The 22,871-nt window shown below is 36.6% G+C and overlaps 1 protein-coding gene across 1 annotated transcript in view; it reads right to left on the minus strand.

The window, feature by feature from the left end:
• The window catches only part of scat (VPS54 subunit of GARP complex scat), a 414,636-nt gene that overhangs the window by 378,936 nt on the left and 12,829 nt on the right, over positions 1–22,871 (minus strand). Inside the window, exon 2 of the mRNA XM_090376331.1 lies at positions 1,175–1,488. Within this exon, the coding sequence (XP_090232457.1) occupies positions 1,175–1,488 (314 nt within the window). The remainder of the gene's footprint in view (positions 1–1,174; positions 1,489–22,871) is intronic.

Consider the following 22,871-nt stretch of genomic DNA (forward strand, 5'->3'; position numbering starts at 1 on the left):
AATGCACTCTCTTGCCACTTACTCCCTCAAAATTAGTGGGAATATGCCATCAACTCCAGAGGTTTTACTTGCCTTTAGACTCTAAAGGTTCTCTAATAAACAACAGAATGTCATTTCAATGTCATTAGTTTCATAATGCTCAGCTTCATTTGCACAGTTTCGCCTTACTGTGTTGGATCTTTTGTCTGCAGACAATGCAAAGTACTCCTTCAATTCAATAACATGCTGGGTTATCTAAGGCTTTTTCACATCCATTACATAAGAGTCTGATCTAATCATTCTTTTCCTCCTTATTACATAAGGTCTGATCTGATCATTCTTTTCCTCTTTGTATTCATATGTGAAAAAACCCTTTTCTCCATTCTTTGCTAGTTCTCATAATTCCTGTACGATGCCTGTGATGCCAGCTGGTTGTCAGGTGATGATCAGGTCTCAAATATTCTTCTCACTAGTATTGATGCTGCATAAGCTTGCTTCCTTGAATGTTTTCCACTACTAATTCTAACATTCTTATATAAATAAAAATTGTCTGGTTGATTTTAAAAATTTTTTCCCCATGGTGAGTTCCCCTACCTTTCATTTACTCCATTCAATAAGTAACAAACTAAAAATCACCTATAAGAAGGTACTGCCAGTTGCTTGTCCATTCCATCTGCATACTCTTTCTTCATACTGTTCTAATAGTAAACCCCCACTCCCATTACAGTCTAGTTCACTATTGTGGTATGGCAGTATATCACAATAAGGAAATTATAAACATTCAGGAAACAACAGCTTTAGTGTGACACAGTGCATATATCAGTTTTATTATTTTATTTTCTATATGTGATCAAATTAAACTGGGTACGGGGAGGTTGAAACACATTTTTTTTTTTAACTTGCAACAAAAAAAAAAAGGAAGTGACATAAATGAGGTTGTTTAAGAGAATAGAGTTTATATATAAATAATTAACCAATAAGCATTATATATTGCTTTCACTCTAATAACTAACCTTCCTGGTAGAATGCTGTAATCAACTTATGTTTTAATTTCACAATGTAAGCCACATCAAATTAACCGAATTTATTATTTTCTGAAATTAAACATTAGTTTTGATACAGTATATCAAATGGGCGAGTTTATTTCAATAAGCAAAAAAAAAAAAACAAAAAAAAAAAAGATAATAATACTAACCTTGGATGTTTTAATCAAGTATTCATTAAATTGTTCCCAACCAATGTGAGGAAGGAGTGGAGATGAAGAAACAGAAATATGATCTGTAAAAAAGTCGCCCCATGTTTTGGTGAAAAAAGCAGTTTCTCGCTTTGTGCGTCGAGGATCATTAAGTACTGCTGGCAAGTTTTGAGTACTATTATAAACGGTCCAATTATACTGATCACTGACAAGATTAGGTTGGTGGTTGTAGTGAAAGTCATTTGGGGAAACTGCTGGCATTTGATACTTTTTCTGCATATCATCTATGTCATTGGACAATATATGAAAGAACTCTATAACACAAAAAATTTATTAGATCTCCATTTGATGTAATTTCAAAAGTATAAACTAAAACCAGAAAAAAAAATGGCTAAGGTAAAGAAAGCCAACACGAGAACGACGAGAAACATCGGGATAACTTACGCAGAAAATTAGTTTCCCGACACCAAACTCTAGCGCTGCTCGCTCGGTAAACAGATGGTAAGTGTTATCCGATGGTCTGGAGCCGAAATCGAGAAGGATATATTGATTGACAGGTAGGCGTGGCAAACGATGAAATGATTGGAGGTGGGCGCGACAGAGGACAAGCTACTGTGTAGTCGTTGTTGTTATTTAGCTTAACGACACAAGGGCTACTGAGGCCAAATTGTTTCTGCTCGTAGTTTATTTAGTCGAAATATACCGCTGTAGATGTTAAATTAAATACTCCTATATAGGCCAATACATTTTAAATAGATTACAAGTTCTTTTATGTTTGCTTCATTTCCCAGGATATGAGTTAAATCATGTGAGGTTCAACCTAGAGACCGACTGAAAAGTGTTTGACCGTATGGTTGAATATAAGAGACAATCAAAGAGGAAATGCCTAACAGTAAGTTCACTATCACAGGATGAACACTGGGGTGGATCATCTCCCAGTAGCAGGAACAGATGGGTATGATGAGTGTGTCCAATTCTCAGTCTTGCCAGTATCACTTCTTCTCGTCTGTTTTGTCGAAAGCTTGAGAGCCACAGCTTTGGTTCTTGCTTTATCTGGTAAAGTTTATTGTTGGAGAATGGCCAGGGATCCAGCAAAAATTGATTGATTGATTGATTGATTGATTGGACACACTGCAGGAAAATAGCTGAGAATGAATGTGTTTCAAGGTAGGATGATAAGATGAGAAATTTGTCCTTATGGCAGAAACAGCACTGAGCGAGTCAGTGTAAATTATGACAGGTGAGATGGAAAGTTCAATAATTTTACTAAGTGATAATTTGATGGCATATAATTCGGCTGTGAAGACGCTGCAGATTAATGGTAGTGAAGCAGTAACCGTTAGAGAAGGAAAAACTGCAGCAGCACCAGCAGTGCTGGCTGTTTTGGATGCGTCAGTATAGACTTTACAGGCATGTGAGTTCAGAGTAGTGTGAGCTAAGTACAACTGCCTGATATTAAAGGAAGGTACAGTATTCTTTCCCCACTCCAGAAAAAATGTATCATGGGAGGGAGAAACGTATGTCCAAGGTGGAACAGGTGCAGTTGTGTCCTGAAAAATATCGCTTAAATTGATATGCCAACTCTGAGAAAGCTCTTTAATCCTGGGTGAAGGGAGTCTGTTTTCATTTGGCTTGCTGTCATATAACAAATCCCACCAAGCATTATAAAGATATTCCCAACTGGTGTGAGATGGAAGACTGGATCTTAGCAGCGTAGTGGAGCAATAATGATTTCCTACGAAGATGTAATGGAGGATCATGTGCTTCGATATAAAGACTCTGGATTGGAGAAGTCCTAAAAGCGCCCAATGCAGTCCTGAGAGCACTGTGCTGGACAATATTTAGACATGTAGTGCTCCTGGCAGAGTCATAGACCGGACAACAATAATCTAGCCGTGAATGGATTAAAGTTCTATAAAGATGCAGTAGAGTATACCGATCAGCGCCCCATGACATAGCCGAGACTGATCGCAGTATATTCAGATGCTTTAGACATGTATTTCTTAAATGAGAGATGTGAGCTTGGAAGTTCAGCTTGCTGTCTAATATCACTCCAAGGAATTTAACGGTACTTACAAGTGGAATTGGAATATTGTTTATTTGTACTTCCAGATCAGGATGGAGAGCTCGTTTCTTGCAAAAGTGGGTGAGAGTGCATTTCTTTTCTGATAGTATGTAGCCATTCCATGAAGTCCACGATTGTATTTTGGTAATGGCAAGTTGGAGCTGCCGTTCGATGGTGTTTATACTTTGAGACTGACAAGAAATTGTAAGGTCATCTGCATACATGTAAGTTTCAACAGTTTTTGGGATATCTCTTGTTATGCTGCTAACTCGGATTGAAAATAGTGTTGGACTAAGTATCGCCTGCGGGACTCCTTCTTCCTGAATGTGAGATGCAGAGAGTACATTTTTATATCGGACCTGAAAAGAACGCAATTGAAGAAAATTAATTATTTTCGGCAAATGGCCCCTAAACCCCAAGTGGTAAAGGTCCATAATAATCCCATGACTCCATGTAGTGTCAAATGCCTTTTCAAGATCTAGGTTGACCATGACAAGATGTTGTTTCATGCGCAGATATGAGATTCGGCTTTGATAAACACGTCCAGCGTTGATCTATTCCTTCCGAAAGCCATACTGATGATCTGGAAGGAGATTTTGTGACTCCAGGATGTAAGTAAGCCTAGTGTGAACCATCCTTTCGAAAATTTTGTCCAGGCAGCTCGTAAGAGATATTGGCCTATAGTTTTCAACACAGGAATGATCTTTTGGTAAGGCAATAATGAAAGAATGACGCCAGGAAGAAGGATAGGCATTTTCGGAGAATATCCGATTATAAAAGATTAACATGGTACTCAAATCTTCTTCAATTAAATGCTTCAGCATAACGTAATGAACTCCATCTGGGCCTGCAGCATTGTTTGAAGATCTCTATAACAATTCTTGAAGTTCTATGAATGTAAAGGGTTAGTTGTACGGGAAAGAACAGTGTGTGAAAAAGTTGATTTTATATCGTTCTGCACTAGCTTTGATGTTCTGAAATGTGGACCCATAGGAGGCAGAAGCAGAGATTGTAGCAAATGATTCAGCAAGTGCATTAGCAACTTCTTCAGCTTGTAGATAGGTCTTTCCCTTTCCAATGAAGTATTGGAGATGGCATACGAGCGAATTTCCCATTTAGTGACTGTATTCTTTTCCAGATGAGGCATGTGTCGGTGTCTTTTGTGATTGTTGAGGCAAAAGCGATCCACGAGTCTCGTTTCGCTTTCCATCTAATTTTACTGTGTAGTCATTGGTTGGCATTATAATGTGTATTTATGAGTAAAGAACGGTGCAAATAGTTTTGTAATGAAAGGTAAACAGCTAATAGTAGCGATGAATCTTTTAAAAATGGAAAAATTTGTAAGGAAAATAAAACTTCGGTTGATTTTTTGATGAAAACTAAATTAATAAAAGTTTCGTTCTGTTCATTTTTAAGTTGTTCATTATGTTTTTTTCTCATTATTAAAAGCAGATTTTTAGAGTTCACGAGCGTTTTTACTATACTGTTGATTTAGGTTTGGATACGAATAAAAGGAAAAGGTTTCTTTATTTTTCGTTATATTTCATAACATGACCTTAATTGGTAGGTTAGGAAATAATATAAAAAAGAAAAAAGATTATATATATACATATTGTGTTCTTACTGAAGACTATAAAAATGATATTTGGTAAAGTTTACCGTAATAGATACCTGTCAGGTGTGCAATGTTAATGCTATTGCACATAGAGCAATTAGGCATTATATGTGCATGAAATTATATTAGTCAATTTTATTTAATGGTACCTATCTGTAGGGAATTAGGTGTAAAGGACCAAACTAACAAGTTAGTAAAAGTAAACTAACTTTAGCCTGGAAAGCCTATATAAAATTATATTAATAAAAATGGAAATAAAAATAAAAATATAAAATAAAAATAAAATTACAAATAACATTCTTCCACTCGGTCGTCGGTCTGCTACTTCTTCGGGGTCTGCTCAAAGCCAGACTAAAAGAATGTCTCATACCTACCCGTTTCTGTTGTGCCCATTCCAGTTTTGCCTGATTTTAATTTTTAGGTGATTGTATAGAAATTAATAGAAATTAAATGGGAAGTACTAATAAATGAGAAAAGATAATGTGTTATATTTATATTTTGTGAAAATACTCACAAAATATAAATCAGAATCAGCAAACTGGGATAGGCGACACAAAGCCCAACGGGTATGTATCAGATTAAATGAGAATAGGTTCTTACTTCCTTTCGGTACTGTGGTGGTCAGATTGAAAAGGGATCAATTCCCACCTTCTGGTTGTTTTATGTGTGCTGATTAAATGATACTGTGCAGCCGTGCTTTTCATTGACTTTGGCGTGATGGTGAAATTGCCGTAGGCAATATGTCCTATGTCAATGCAAATGTCCTGATAACCTTGAGAGGGTTTTTATTTGAGTTAGTTGGGGGGGGGGGGGAGATTTGCCTTTGATGGCAGAAGGAACCTATATAAATGAAATGATGTGTTTATACAAGTACATTAAGTGTTAGTATGATTAAATAAAGAAGTATGTTAATGAAAAAGCGTGTTAATGTAAATATATAGGAAATGCTATCCCCTGGACAAGGGCCGTTATAGCTTTTCTAAGGCATAACGACTTGTGTATGTCCAAGGGGATAGCTATATACATATTTACAGCTTCCTTCAATGTGAATTTTCACTTGTGTCTCTAGGTTTTATATTGTGTTTGTAATTAAATGAAGGGATTATGAATGTTATGTGTTTAAATTAATACCTTAGGCACGATTATTCTGTTGTTGGGAGTTTGATACAAGTAGATAAATTACCAATTATTAGATTGGCTGTTTTTGGGTGGGGAGGATATTTTTGGTCAGCCGGGTTACAGTGTAGTCAGATGACGGAGCTTCTTCTGAGCGCAATAAACCCGGGAATCAAAATTGGGAAGTCATTTCTCTGGGCAATAATCTTTATCTTAGTTTGATGAAGAAGTGGTTTTTAGACAACCAGGCAATGATGGACTACGGTCCATTTATTGGTGTTATTGTTCTAAACTGGTTCAGTGTATTTTCAATAAGTGTATTGGGACTGGCGTTGGGGTGGTGTAGGCTGAGGTTCGCAAGTATGGCCACTTTAATATGTCTGCTGTAATTGGCAGGTATATTATTCTTCATGAGAATATCTATCAGCTTTTTTATTGCTTCCTTCATGTTATCTAGATTACTGCAGATGTGTTTAACCTGTTTGTCTGATTTCTAATAATGTTGCCATGGATATGTTTAGCCAAATTGCTCTCCCAGTTGGTAAGCTTGGGAAGCTAAAATGGTCTCTCTTATCATAATGTCGAGTGTAAACATTGTTATTAGTGATAGTGATTTGGCTGTCAAGATAGCAAGCTTGTAGGTTGCTATGCGGGTTGGTACGTTCTATGGTTAAATCTGCGGGATAAATTTCCTGGGCTATAATATCGAAATTGTCAAAATTGATAACCAGGACATCATCAATGTATCTTAGAATATAATTTATTCTTTGATATTGTTTTCGAAATAATGCAGGTAAAGGTTGGCTATGGAGTAAGAACTACTAGCCCCCATAGACATTCCCCAACTCTGCACATAAATGCTGTCTCCCATAAGTACGTAATTGTTTTTGACACTAAGATTAATAAGGTTTTGCCAATACTGTTTATTACATCCCATTATATTCTGATAAGTTTCATAGTAGTGTAAGAGAACTCTTTTTAAATTGTCGTGTGATATACTGGTGAAAAGGTTTTTAAAATCGTAAGTGTATAGACTTCTGATTCTATTGTTTTTAATGTAGTCTAAATATCTTCTGTTATTGGAGATAAATTTAGTATTAGTGAGTTGGTTGGTTGTGATATTTAATTTGTCCTCCATTAAATTACTGGATGGTTTTCTGCCGGAGGTGATGAACCTTTTTCCAATCGAGAATTTATGGAATTTGGGGATCCAATATACAAAAGAGTATCTTGTGTTATCTATTTTTAATTTGATTTTTTTGTGAATGCCTATGTTTTTTGGTAATGCAACTAGGTGTGGAGTTCACGAGCTTATATGTATCTCTGTGGTCCATCTCCCCTTTAAGCATGTCTATGTAGAATTTTTTGCATATAACGCTGAAGTTGTTATTGGCCTTATCTGTATTTGTAATGATAAATTTATTAAGGAATTTTATAATTAATTCTTTTAAGGGTGTATTGTTTAAATGTAATTTTGGTGTGGTATGACTTCTTTGAATCTAGCCAGGATAAGTTCGGTGGAAGTATTTATCCAACTTTGAAAGGCTTCTACAAGTGTGTTGAATTTGTAGGCGGTTTTGAAGGCAAATTGTAGAAGATCCATGCAAATAGATTTTGATTCCCGGGTTTATTGCACTCAGAAGAGGCTCGTCATCTGACCGCACTGTAACTAGGCTGACCAAATATCCCCCCCACCCAAAAACAGACAATCTAATCACTGGTAATTTATCAACTTGTATCAAACTCCCAACAACAAAATAATCGTGCCTAAGGTATTAATTTAAACATAACGTTTATATCCCTTCATTTAATTACAAACAGTATAAAACCTAGAGACAGGCGAAAATTCACATTGAAGGAAGCTGTAAATATGTATATAGCTATCCCCTTGGACATACACGAGTCATTATGCCTTAGAAAAGCTATACCGGCGCTGTCCAGGGGATAGCATTTCCTATATATTTACATTAACATATTTCTTGTACTAACACTTAATTGTACACTCAATGTACTTGTATAAACATATCATTTCATTTATATAGGTTCCTTCCGCCATCAAAGGCAAATCTCCCCCCCCCCCCAACTAACTCAAATAAAAACCCTCTCAAGGCTATCAGAACATTTGCATTGACATAGTACATACTGCCTACAGCAATTTCACCATCACGCCATAGTCAATAAAAAGTGTGGCCACGCAGTATCATTTAATCAGCACACATAAAATAACCAGAAGGTGGGAACTGATCCCTTTTCAATCTGACCACCACAGTACAAAAAGTAAGTAAGAACCTATTCTCATTTAATCTGATACATACCCATTGGGCTTTGTGTCACCTATCCCAGTACTGTTGCTGATTCTGACACTATTTTTACAAAATTTAAATTTAACACATATTTTACAAAATTTTAATTAAACACACATTTTACAAAATTTTAATTTAACACATTTTACAAAATTTTAATTTAACACATTACCTTTTCTCATTTATTAGCACTTCCCATTTAATTTCTATTAATTTCTATACAATCACCTAAAAATTAAAATCAGGCAAAACTGGAATGGGGACAACAGAAACGGGTAGGTATGAGACATTCTTTTAGTCTGGCTATTGGTCTGCTCAAAGCCCCCGAAGAAGTAGCAGACTGACGACCAAGTGGAAGAATGTTATTTGCAATTTTATTTTCATTGTTTATTATCATTTTTTATTGTTATTTTCCTTGTTCATCATTTTTTATTTCCATTTTCATTAATATAATTTTATATAGGCCTTCCAGGCTAAAGCTAGTTTACTTTTACTAACTTGTTAGTTTGGCCCTTATACACCTAATTCCCTACAGATAGATACCATTAAATAAAATTGAGAAAATATTACTAGTATAAAATACATTAAGTAGATGTTTATGCATGGAAATGAACTAATGAAAATACGGTGTACCCTGGGAGCGATATATGTTGTGAACGAAGATGGGAAGAAAGGAACCGGAAAAATAATTGTAACGATAGAAAATTAAACCAAATGAATATTTTTGAAGAGACGACCTAGGTGGGAATAGCATTGCAGAGTCTTTCATAATTTTTGTGTCTTCATCAGAGGTCATCCACCAAAATCATGAAAAAGACAGCAATGCTCTTACTTCTATTTCTGACATGCTCTGTATGTCAAAGTACACATGCAAAAGTCCACGTGGTAATATCAATATTAAAATTTTGAATAAAATTTTGAATAAAATTTGAATAATATTATACCAAGTTAGCAATTACATGATGTGTTAATAAGTTATAGCATACAGAACATAGATGACCTTACAGAAGTAAGTGGAACGCTATGAAAGTAGAAAAGGCAAAGACAAAGGCAAGGAAAATCCGAATGACAAGAACTTACCGCTACATGCCAGACTGACAGAAAAGACTGTGTCAGTGGGTTACCAGTGTATTTATGCATGGGTACGCTAGCGGCGGCGCTTAGCGTTAGACAAATTTTGGTGTGTGTTTTTTGAAATAACGTGGACGGTGAAGCTACGCTAGGTTAAGTACATGATGCTCAAACTGCCCAGGATAGTTAAGAAATATAATAGCTGACAAAGTAGCGATAGAAGGCAGCTAAACTTTGTTAAGGCGAAAAATCGGTTGGGTAAAGTTAGAAAAATAGAGCCCTGATTTCGCGTTTGGTAAACTAATGGCTCAAGGGCATAAGATGTAGAGGCTAGTAAAGTGGAAAGACGATTATGGTAGAAATGGTATAATTTCTTGGTATAAATTTTATTCAAAATTTTAATATTGATATTACCACGTGGACTTTCGCACGTGTATTTTGACATACAGAGCATGTCGGAAACAGAAGTAAGAGCATTGCTGTCTTTTTCATGATTTTGGTGGATGACCTCTGATGAAGACACAAAAATTATGAAAGACTCTGCAATGCTATTCCCACCTAGGTCGTCTCTTCAAAAATATTCATTTGGTTTAATTTTCTATCGTTACAATTATTTTTCCGGTTCCTTTCTTCCCATCTTCGTTCACAACATATATCGCTCCCAGGGTACACCGTATTTTCATTAGTTCATTTCCATGCATAAACATCTACTTAATGTATTTTATACTAGTAATATTTTATATATACATTATGGCTGTAGGGTACTTTTGTGATAGCAGTGACCCTGATCCACATTATTGTAATTCAGTCTTATCTAATCTTATTTAATCTAATTCTTAATTTTCTTTCCCCTATAGCATATAACTTCTCTATTGTATTATTCTTGATGATTATATATATATATATATATATATATATATAGGGAATAGCTGTTGGGGTGTTGATTGACGTTATGATACGTGTGTATCTGCACAAGTGTCTTTAAAAATAAAAGTACACTAATAAAAAAATAATATTTTATTTATAAACAATTTATACGCTAGTCCACATGATTCTAAAGAAAAAAGGTTAGATTACCCCCTCCATTTTGGGAGGGGTTCAAGCTCCCATGGGATTCAAGTGGAGGTAACCTAACCTTTTTTCATCATTAGGGCATATTATTGAACAAGAAAATAAAAATACAGTCATTAAAAAATTTATTTTTTTATGAATGTATTTCTAAATATGACTGTGATTCTAAAGAAAAAAGGTTAGGTTACCCCCTCCATTTTGGGAGGGGTTCAAGCTCCCACGGGATTCAAGTGGAGGTAACCTGACCTTTTTTCATCATTAGTGCATATTATTGAACAAGAAAATAAAAATACAGTCATTAAAAAATTTATTTTTTTATGAATGTATTTCTAAATATGACTGTGATTCTAAAGAAAAAAGGTTAGGTTACCCCCTCCATTTTGGGAGGGGTTCAAGCTCCCACCGGATTCAAGTGGAGGTAACCTGACCTTTTTCACCATTATGGAAAGCGTTCATTAGCACAAGTTACCATTAGTGCTTCTGAGTGCTACTAAAAGGATACTAACCCGATGTTATCGTGTGTTGTGTTGGCGCACCAATCAGCACATTGTTTGCCATGCCTACCTGTCAATCAATATATCGTTCTCGACTTTGCTCCAGACCGATAACATCTACCGTCTGTTTACTGAGCGAGCAGCGCTAGAGTGCCGTATCGGAAACTAATTTTCCGCATAAGTTATCTGATGTTTCTCATTGTTCTCATGTTGACCTTCTTTACCTTCGCCAAAAAAAATCTTTTAAATTATTTCAATGAACACTGTACATAAAACAACTAGTATCAACAAAATACCAAGCTTTTACAAAAATTTATATGAATAAATGTACTTATTTATTTTGCTTTTTTTTTTATGTCATAAACAAAAACTTTTCCATTAAACTGCATAAAAAAGATTGTTTCTGTTTTAACTGAACACATAAAATTTTAAGTTCACTTAATAACAATCCTGATCATTAGACTGAATTCAGAAATGAATATAATATTGTTAACAGTACACCAATGATTCTTAGAATAAACTAATATCAATATACTGTAATAATACAAGTTTTTCTTTGTGTATATTAAAAAAATTTTGAAATTTGAAATAAACCAAATTTTTGTATATTTTAATGTAAGTATTCAGAATAGAGCTTTTAGCACTTCACAGATGTTTGGCATTTTTGAATTCCCATTATTTGGTATTCACAAGTAACTTTTTGAAGGAATTAGTATTTAGCTCATACAAAACATCCTATTTAATAAAATAAGGAAAACTTGCAATTATCTAAACAGTTTAGTCTTTCAGATCTATTATCTAAACAAGATATTTCAAACACACACACAGCCAAACTGAGTCACTAAATATCATACCTTTTATATTTCACTTCATCCTACCATCTACCATCTCTTAGTCTTAAATTTAGTAATATAAATACTGTAACAAAATACACTGTAAATCTGATATAACACAAACACTGGGGTCAAAAATTTGGGCCGTCTTATAAATCTGCATTTTATTGGTGGTTATAAACCACCAACCTAATGGATGTAACTACAAATAATGATCGTTACATGTGAATGAGCGAAAATAGTTTAAAAGAAAAAAGTGTAGTAATAATAATATCCTTCCCCATCTCTTCCATCATGTAGTATGATTGATGACATTTGAGGTTATGATGAACATTGTTGCGAGATCCAATCTTCCTTACATTTCGAGGGTACAGCTCTAAAACTGTGTTCGCAGGCCAGCCGCTAGTTAGTACACAGGACCGAACCTATTGGTAACTCTTTAAAAGGCTTCCGAATCAGCTAGTGTATAATCTTGCTACCTCTACTCTGTCAGACAGTGACTGGAGGGAGTCCAAGTAGTGTGTATGCAAGGGGGCATTGTCGAGGCCACGTTATGTCAAGGATATGGGTATATTCTTACCGTCTATATGCCATACCCAAAAATTTCATTACTTGATACAGCATGTCCCATTTTCTTACTATTGAATACACCATGAATTGTGAAACTAATAGAGTAAGCTTATCTGCGAAAAGGTCTAAACCTCCAAAACACTTCCTAATTCATTTCACAAATAAACGTGGCTCAATTCTAATCTCAACGATGTCCATTTCCACTTGCAGCCTACCAAACCCCCATGTACTTTTTCTGACAGAATCTCAGTTATCGGTTGATTCAACTACTACTCATCTCAGTTGCCAAAATTATTCGCTGTATGATTCCTTTCCCCTCAAAGGTGGTACTTGTGCATTATGTCCGTTCTGATATTCCCTGTCAGAGATTTGGCAATTTGGAATTTCCTCTCTTTGATCTTCTCTGACTTAAAAACTCTTTACCTCGTGTAAAATTCATCTGTTGTCTCTACCGTTCTCCCAACTCCACTAATCACTTGTAGTTTTTGACTTCCTCTCTTTGCAACTTGACTTTCTCCAGTCCGACTTTTCTAACAGTGAGGTAATTTTCCTTGGTGATTTTAACGTTCACAACTCCAGCTGGCTTCCGTTTTCTTGTCACACAGACCCAGCTAGACGAGATGCTGAGGTTTTTTGCAATTACTAATGACCTTGCACAGATTGTTCATTTACCTACAAGAATACCGAACAATTATAAATCATACAGCCAACACATTTGATCTTTTTCTCACAAACAACCCTTCTAAGCACACGGTCGAAGTGAGTGGTCCTTTAGGCACATCAGTTCACAACTTGGTGATTGTCTCTTCTCCAATGGAGCCTTTCTCTCATGGTTATTCCCAACCTCGTATTGTTGGGCATTACAAGAATGAAAAATGGAATGACCAGTGAGATTTCTTTTCTTCTTTTCCTAGGTCGGATTACTGTTTCAAAACTTCTGATGTCAACGTTTGCTCAGATCGTATCAATGAAATTATTCTTGCAGGAATGGAATCCTTTATCCCACACTCCACTTTAAAACCTCGTCCTTTATCTAAACCTTGGTTTTCCAATAAATGTGCTAAGGCTGTTCAAAAGAAGAACATCCATATCTTAATTGGCTTGTTTCTAATTCTTCGGTTTCATTTTCTGCCTATCTCACAACAATTGTAAAGCAGTTATTAATCAGTCCAAACTAGAGTTTGAACAGGCTGAGAGTAGAAAACTTGCTTCTTGCCCTAATGGTAGCCGAGCATTCTGGTCTCTTGCCAAAGCTATTGGCCACAACTTTTGCCCATCTCTGCTCCCACCTCTGTCCAAACCAGATGGTCCTGTTGTCACTTCAGCCAAGGATAAAGCTGACCTCATAGCATCCCATTTTTCTTCCAACTCATGTATTAATGATCTTGGTAAAACACCTCCCACCATTCCCAACACGCTTCATTCGATGCCTCCTGTGGTCTTCTGTCAAAAGGATGTAAGAAAGATTTTGACGAATCTTGATGCTAAAAAAGCTCCAGGTCCCGATGGTATTTCTCCACTTGTTCTTAAAACCTGTGCTCCTGAACTTACTCCTGTTCTTTGCCACCTTTTTTCACTTTCTTATTCCAAAGGTGTTTTTCCTTCTGCTTGGAAATCTGCTCATATCCAGCCAGTTCCTAAAAAGGGTGACAAATCCCTCCCATCCAATTATCGTCCCATTGCAATTACTTCTACTCTTTCTAAAGTAATGGAGAAATCAATTAACAGCCAACTCTTAAACTACCTAGAAACCTTCCGTCTGATCAACGATCAGCAGTATGAATTCCGTCAGTGTCGATCCACTGGTGATATTCTGGCTTATGTTACCCATTTATGGACTAATTCAATGGAAACGTTTGGCAAAACACAAGCTTTGTTTGTTTGTTATTTGGTTTTTAGGAGCATTAGCAACTAAGGCCATATTGCTCCGGGATACGCGGTGGTCATTCCCTGACCTTTCCGCATCCTCCGTATTTGGTGGTGACGGGCTCGAACCCCAGTCTAATCAAGAAGCATGTACTACGCACTACTGCTCCTTCCCACCTGGCTACGGAGTCACCTCAAAACACAAGCAGTTGCTCATGACATCTCAAAGGCTTTTGATCTTGTTTGGCATAAAGGTCCTCTAAACAAGCTTCCATTTTATTGGTTATCCAGTTCTCTCTCTCGTCGCTCACTGAGGGTGATGCTAGATGGCTCTCTGTCTTCTAACTTCTCCACTAATGCCGGTGTCCCCCAAAGTTCAGTGATTTCCCCCACTCTTTTCCTCTTGTATATTAATGACCTTCCATTGACCGGAAATCCTATCCATAGTTTTGCCGATGATAGCACATTGCATTCCACTTTCCATTTTGAGAAATCTTACCCTGCTCAATCAGCTTCAACTTCTAGAAAATCTGCTACCAATTTTTTAAATGCCACTCTCCATGTAATTCTCCAGTGGGGCAAAGACAACTTAGTTGTTTTCAATCCTTCTAAAACTCAGTCTTGTCTTATATCTCCCAAAAAAGGATTCTTCTGCTATGCTTATCTTTGGTGACACTCCGATTTCTAGGCAAAATGATATATCTCTTTTGGGGATTACCCTGACTTCTAATCTCTCTTGGCACAAGCACATTACAAATATTGCTTCCTCTGCATCTAAAAAACTTGGTTTTCTCTTTTGCTCTCGGCGTTACTTTTCTTCCAAACAGCTGTTCACTCTGTACAAATTGCAAATCCGCCCTACCATGGAATATTGTTTCCACATCTGGGGTGATGCCCCCAAAACCTCTCTCAGGCTTCTTGATTCCATTCAGAAGAGGGCGGTTAGGTTAATTAATGATTCATCTATAACAGTCTCTCCACTCACTATCTCATAGACGTTCTGTTTCTGCTGCATGCCTCTTCTACATATATTTCCATGGGTACTGTTCTCTATTGACTTCTATAATTCCCGTTCTCTCTTTAAAAACAGTCCAAACATGTGCCGCCAACATCCATTTACTGTCCAACTTCAAACTCACAGAACCAACTTTTCATCTTCCTCGTTTATTCATTCAACTGCCGTTTTCTGGAACAACCTTCCTTCATACGTATTTCCTGAAAATTACAGTCTACAGAAGTTCAAGTCCAATGTCAACAAATATGCACAGTACTAAGTACTATAATAAGCCTCTAAAATACCTCTTGTATTCAGGGTTTACATTAAAAAAATTACTTTTTTTTTTTTCCTTGGGTGTTAGAAATAAAGATTTGACTCAATTTTTTTATGATTTTATTGCTAAGAACAAAAATTCACAAACAACCAAGCCCACACATGCAAAATTCAGAAATACCTGCACTCTACCATTATCAATTAAAAAAAAAAAATCATAACGACACCTAAAGAGTAAGATCATGGAAATAACAAGACGTGCATATTCACATTGAAATAACTGTCTGATATGAGTACTTGGTGTCCACATAGTACCTGATTACATTGTGGTTTTTAAATAAATAAATCAGGAATTAACTGCTTTGTGTCTCCTGTTTCTTCTTTTTTGAAATTTCAATAATTGATTTCAAATGGAGGATATTAATTCTATCTATATTTTCTGATTCTAGCCATTAGAGTACAGTTTCCATGGCTTCTAAAGCCTCTATTAATTTAGGAGCAGAGCAAGTGGCATGCTTTCTTCCTCGCTGTTGCAAGATGTGGCTTCAGTTTGAACTTGGAAACAGAGCATTTGATGCAATCATATGGGTGCCTCCATAGGCAGGTGGGCAGGAGCAGCAGTGCGTAGCACACGCTTCTTGATTAGACCGGGGTTTGAGCCCATAACCAAATACGGAGGATGTGGAAAGGTCAGGGAATGACAACCGCATATCCCTGGAGCAATATGGCCTTAGTTGCTAATGCTCCTAAAAACCAAATAACAACAATAGCAATCATATGGTCACTTAAGTTTTCATAAGTAGAACAATCATCATGGATCTAATCATAAATGTCATGACTGCCAGACTGTGTAAAGAGTTCCTGATAAATTCCATTTGCCTTGTCGATGTCCTCTAGAGTAAACCTCCTCACACTCTTCCTCAGAGTATGACCCTTCTTCCTCGTCTTTTTCTTGTTCCTCTAAGTCAGGTGCAATCGCAAATGCTTCACACAAACCTCACTCCCAACATTTCTCAATTGTAGATGGCGATCAAAAACACTAGCCAGTGCAAGCTTCTTCAGGCATTCTGTTATGGATGCTTCCTCATTAATTATTCATTTGATTAAATTTTCCCTATAGTACATTTTGAAGGTTGATATGCCTTGATCCAAAGGTTGGACCTTTGAGGGCATATTCTTTGGCAAATAGCTCACCTTTATTTTACTGTCATGGCTCCATAGGTTCCATAATTTTCTTTTCTAACCTGAAGGTTCCATATATCTTTTTTTTTTCTTAAATGAGCACTCACAGATGGAACAAAAAGTTTATGAAATCATTCCTCAAAAATCTCTCCAGTCATCCCGGAATTCTTACTGTGGCAATATGAAAATGCTAATGCCTGCAAGTTTTTGTGGTTTCCACTACAAAAATATGCAGGCATTAGTGTTCTCAATTTTCCTACGCACGGTGGTTTGACTTTGTGTATGCCAGTTTTATTGACACAAAACAGCAATGTCACCCTGTCCTTCATCACTCTCAAAGCCCTCTGTCTTTCATTCATTGCATTTACAAGCTAGTATCTTATTGGAAAGCATGAGATAAAGTCCTGTTTTGTTGAAATTGTAACTTTGTTCTAGAACATAGCCACCTTCTTGTATGATAACTTTTAATTGTGATGGATGGTCATCAAACGCCTTGGTGTCTACAGATTAAATTTCACCCAAAATTGCAACCTGGCAAATTCCATGCCTCTTTTTTTCACCAGCTGAGCCAGCCCTTCTCGCTCTGAATTGTCTCGTATGATTGTACTCCTCACTGGTTGTCTTTCTTCAGTTTTTCAGTTTAATGCCTGATAATTTCACCAGATATAGGTGAAATTATCGGGCATGGTGAAGAGTAATTTCCTCTGCACATTCTTGTGACCCAGGGGATCACATCTGGTGAGTACGGGCTTGGCAAACCCAGGGTCCTGTGCTGGATATCATCATTCTTCTCTTTCTTGGTGATTCCTTTCTACTTCTCTCTCTCTCTCTCTCTCTCTAACTTGGGAATTTTTTTTTTTTTTTTTTTTTGGCTGGTGCAGCATAAGCCTCAGGCTTCCTTGCACCATACGGCTAACAACAATAACAATAGCCGACCGGGCTAGCCGAGTGGGTAAAGTACCTGCCCGGCAACCCAAAGGTCGCGGGTTCGATTCCCGCCTCGGGCTTGGATCAAAGTACTGCAAAAACCTTGGGAGGTGCAATATGGCCACAGAAGCCGATGCGCCAACAACTACCAAATCAAAAAAAAAAACAAAAAACAATAACAATATCCTTATCAAGTGGGCTGTCGCTTACTGTCTTAAGCCATTTTTGCTCAAGACCTACACTAGCATCAGTCATTTATTGCTTGCTTTAAGTTAGCTTCATCTTTTATCCATCCCCTGAGAGTGCATTCTTCCCCAACACCCATGTGCCAAGACACCTCTGCCTGCATCTTTCCTCACTTTAATAAGCCCAGTGCAGTTAGCTTTTCTTGAACTGACCATGCTTTTCTTTTTTTCTTTTGAGAACTTTCCATGGACATTAATTTAATTTTTTTATTAAAAAGGAAAGAAAATAAACAAAAAATATGAACTGTAGAATAAGCTTACATCCAATTTCCAAAATAGCACACGTAAACTTTACAACTGTTGCACATTCCATGTCAGCTTTGAATTTATTCACATCACTGAATTTACCTTCTAAAGCTACAGTTCAATGAAAATAAAATAAAAATAAATTAAAGTAAAATAAAGGGAATTATTATTTGACCATCTTAAATTAGCTGCCTCAACCTGAGCTGCATTAACTTAATACAAAGGCAAAAGTAGCATTAAGAGGACTGAAACAACAAAAGAAATTAAAAGTGGTGTTATAAAGTTTATTCGTAGGATATCATGTTTACAGATAGCAATTGTGCTAATCGCTCTATGAGGCCTATAAAAAATCAGCGATTATAAATGTTCACCAAATCAGTAAATGCATTGGAACAATCACAAATCAATCAAATTAGAAGCACATGAAAAGGGTGGGGGGGTGAAACTGGGGTCCAACCTTTGACCGCATTATAAGCGATTCTGTGTTATCTTGTTCCCCTCATACTAAAGGTATGCATATTCCTTCAAAATAGCAACCTTCAGAATTTCATTCATAAATTACTTGAAATGAAAGTTCTTCACCTCTGTAGGGTTTAGACTATGGTACTTTTTTAAATCTGGTACTCTTTTATGGTTGTTGGTGTGTAAATTTTGTGTATTATGTCATGTCATTACTTTAGTGCTTTTGACTTTATTTAGTGCTCAATTTATTGCTTTTTAATATATATACAGAAAATATAAAAATTAACAAGTAACAACAAAATATGGTGAATAAATATTTAGCACCATAAGAAGAAACCTTAAAATGGTGAGCCAATTATAATCCAGATTTTTGTTTCAAGAATTATTATTAGCCATATGGTGCAAGGAAGCCTGAAGCTTATGCTGCACCAGCCAAAAAAAAAATTTCCGAGTTACCCAGAGAGAGAGAGAGAGAGAGAGAGAGAGAGAGAGAGAGAGAAAAAAGTAGAAAGGAATCACACCCAGGGTCCTGAGCTGATATTCAGCTCAGGACCCTGGGTGTGACCAGATGTGAGCCCTCTCCCTCCAAACGCCTGTACAGTTCCTCCTTAAATTTATTTAACCTATCAACTTCCACGACAGATGGAAGTTTGTTCCAGCAATTAACCACCCATTGGCTAAAAGCAAATTTCCGCACATCTATTCTACATCTGTCTTTTCTTAATTTGAATTTATGCCCCCTTAGGTTCATAATCTGAACAAGTGGAAGGATCCCATCAGAATTTAGCACATTCAAGGGTGAATGGGTTGAGCATTATGGGTTTAACTATTATACTGGTTTTCTCTTAGCCATGTGCTTCTTATCATGTGGTTTATCAATTGGATTCTCTCTCTCTCTTACATAATTATCATATTACTTTAAGGAATGAGATAAAGGGAAACATTGCTCCAAAAGCTACTTTGCATGTATATTCTCACTATTTTTTTTTTTTTTTCACTTTTAGTACTTTTATGTTTATTTTTAGGCTGTTACACTTTTATTCTACAATATTTTCGTTGTTTTATCAATAAAATTTTTAATAAAGCTTCTTCACCATTATTTCATGATATGCTTGTTCCTGACAGACAAGGACTTTTTGATGGCATTTTAGTTATCTTAGGCTTCCTCCATAAGTAATGTGACAAATGGGTTCAATAATGTAACAGTTGTACAGTCTCTCTTAACATCTTGTTCTCAAATCAATCACCCCATTCAGGCATGCTTTGTATTTTCATTGTTTCTTTCTGTTATGGAGCCATAGAGCAAAACTGTATACAATGACAAACTGCTGACTTCCCCCCCTTTTGTCACTACATAACATCATTGTAACTCTAAAAAAAAAAACCCACAAATGATTCATTAGCTATGGGATTAAAAAGCATTTGTCCATTTCATATACAAACAGAAAACATAACATTTAGACTACAAAGTATTAAAATCTGACACACAGGTCAAAGACTAGAAACTATTTATAGTAGGTTCCTTATATGGTCAAAAACTTGAGCAATTCATCATGATGGCAAGTGAAAAACTAAAATTTTACTTTAAATTATGGCATAACCAAGACAGTACAAGGGGCACTAATATCCTAGTCTAGTTCTCACTAAGGAACCTAACTGTATAAAAAACTTAAAAGTAGGGGAACCAATAGCAGGCAGCAGCCACAATGCTATAAAATAGGTTGTAGCTTAAGAAGCTTAAATGGTCAAAAGTAAAGGTGAGAGCTTCAATTTCAAGAAAGAGCACTCTATAATGGAATAAGGTATTTCTTGGGCTTTCTTAACAGAAAAAACTATTGTGTGCTGTCAGATACCAATATGAAATAGGAAATAAATCTCAATTCATTCTCATAGCCACAAATATCTGGGTGCGAGGTCTGGGTGCGAGGTTAGCCTGTGCGGACATTGCTCCTTAAAGCTCTTCAAACAGACAAGTTTTTCCTGATTTATTTTCTGCTTTATTAGTTTAAATTGTCATATTACCTTATTTTCTAGAGTAGCTTTATATTCCTAGTTACGATACTTAGTTTAAAGTTTAACTTAGACAGAGATTTCGTAGATATTACTTAGTATCGGTAACGGTATCAAATCCACGTGTCACAAACCAAATTTTTTTTTAACCAAATTTAGTCGATTTATTAACCAACTGTTATATCAAATTATCATCTATAAGTAGATTATAGACCTAGTCAGGATCCTTAGTTTATTCTAAATTGAGATAGCGAGATTTGGAAGCTAATCAATACTTACGAGTCCGTAGAAATACCGTTCGTGATTCCCGCCATTTTTACACGATAGCATAAGCTTAGTGTCGTATAGTGCATAATATAATATTGTCAATTAATCAGTAAATCTATTAATCTTGATAAACTTTATTGTCAATTAAATTGTACTTTTAACTCTATATATATATATATATATATAACGACTTAATCGTAACAAATAATTAATACATAACTATAGTGGTACACGTGATACGGAAGTTGTATAAAGGGAACTCGTAGAAAACACTAGATACCGAAAAAAATATATATATAACATAACTGTTTTGGGATATAACTTAAGGATTTAATTTTTGTTTTGAATTTTATTGAATTAAATCGGAATCATGACTCTGACCAGAGCAGCAAAGCAAAAGGCTCAAGCTAATGGGAGTGCTGTGGTTCAGGGGAGAACTGAGGGGGGCAGTTGCCCTCTGAATCACAGTCTATTAAAATGCACTGTTTGCTTGATGTTTGCGGAGCAGTCGGGTACGGGACATGATACTGCCAAGGGGGATGTCTTTGTGTGTGCACGATGTAAGGAGTGCAAGGAAATCAGGCGACAACTCAGCGTTGTTATGGGCCTTTATGAGAGCTTGAAGGACAGGGTGGATGCCCTCGAAGGAAATAAATTGAGGGGCCCATCAAGCTCTCAGCTGCCCACATCAACGCCAGAGCTTGCACTTGGTCATCAGGCAACACAGAAGCAGCCCCCTAGGCAGAATGCGCTGGTCCCACAGGAACTAGTAGTTGTTGGTGACTCTATTGTCAGGGAAACGGGGAACATACTTTGTAAAAACGATAGGTGGAATAGGACCAGGGTATGTCTGCCAGGGGCAAAGGTTGATGACGTTGTAGAGCGGATATCATCTTTTAAGGGCACAAAAGGTGATATAGTTGTACACGTTGGCACTAATGATATTAAGAGTAGGAGACCGGCGGAATTACTTAGCAAGTACAGGTCACTGTTGAAAAAAAGCCGTGAATTAGGGTTGAACTTGAAAGTGTCTGCAATTCTGCCCAGACACGATAGGAGGGAGTATATGATGAGAGCCTTGTCGATCAATTCGGCCCTGGAGGGATTGTGCAAGGCTCAAGGGGTAGAATTTTTTTCAGCCTGGACTGTACTTGTTAACAGGAGAGATTGCTTCTACAGGGATGGGATACACTTAAATAGAAAGGGTGCAAGAATTTTTGCTGATGCTGTCGAGGCAGTGTTAGGTGGGTCGGAAAACTGCTAGTTGGGGGGGATACAAGGACTAATAGATTAACAGTAGCCACTGGCAGAGGTGGAAGTGATTCTTGCACTGCTTCTATTCAAATGAGCAGAAGTCTGAAAAACAAGATGCAGGATATTTCAGAGACTGCTGGTAGTCATTGCGGTACAAGTAAACACATGGGTTGTGTTAGGGTAGCTAAGAATAGAAACAGGTGCATGTATACCTGCGTGTACACCAATGCTAGGAGTTTGGTAAATAAATTTGATGAATTTGAGGTATTGCTCAAAACATCAAAGGCAGATATTGTTGGGATATCAGAGACGTGGTGTCACACAGATATAAGTAATGCGGAACTGGAATTTGGGGAATACAATGTGTATAGAAAGGATAGACAGGACAGGAGGGGAGGAGGGGTTATGCTATTAATTAAGAAACACATAAAGTCCAAGGAAGTGAAGCCAGTCGACATCGATGGACAGGGCAGTGTCGAGTCAGTTTGGTGCGACATAAGCATAGGGAAATCAAAATTGAGAGTAGGAGTGTGCTATAGGCCTAATGACTCTGATGAGTATAATAAGATATTGTACAGGGAAATAGAGTGGGCCAGTAAATCTGAGAGTCTTATAATGGGGGACTTTAATTTCCCAGATATTGACTGGAATTTGTGGGTTGGTCACTCGCACACTAGCAAGGCTTTTGTGGATTTATTGGATGATTGTTTTCTACATCAGCATGTTCGTGAGGCAACAAGAGGGAGCAATACTCTTGATCTGATTATCAGTAGTGATTCTTCATGCATTAAGAACCTGCAGATAAATGAACCACTAGGTGGCAGTGATCA

The sequence above is a fragment of the Mastigoproctus giganteus genome, chromosome 6, assembly GCF_048544385.1.
Source record: "Mastigoproctus giganteus isolate SK-2022 chromosome 6, ASM4854438v1, whole genome shotgun sequence".
In the NCBI taxonomy this organism is placed as follows: Eukaryota; Metazoa; Arthropoda; class Arachnida; order Uropygi; family Thelyphonidae; genus Mastigoproctus; species Mastigoproctus giganteus.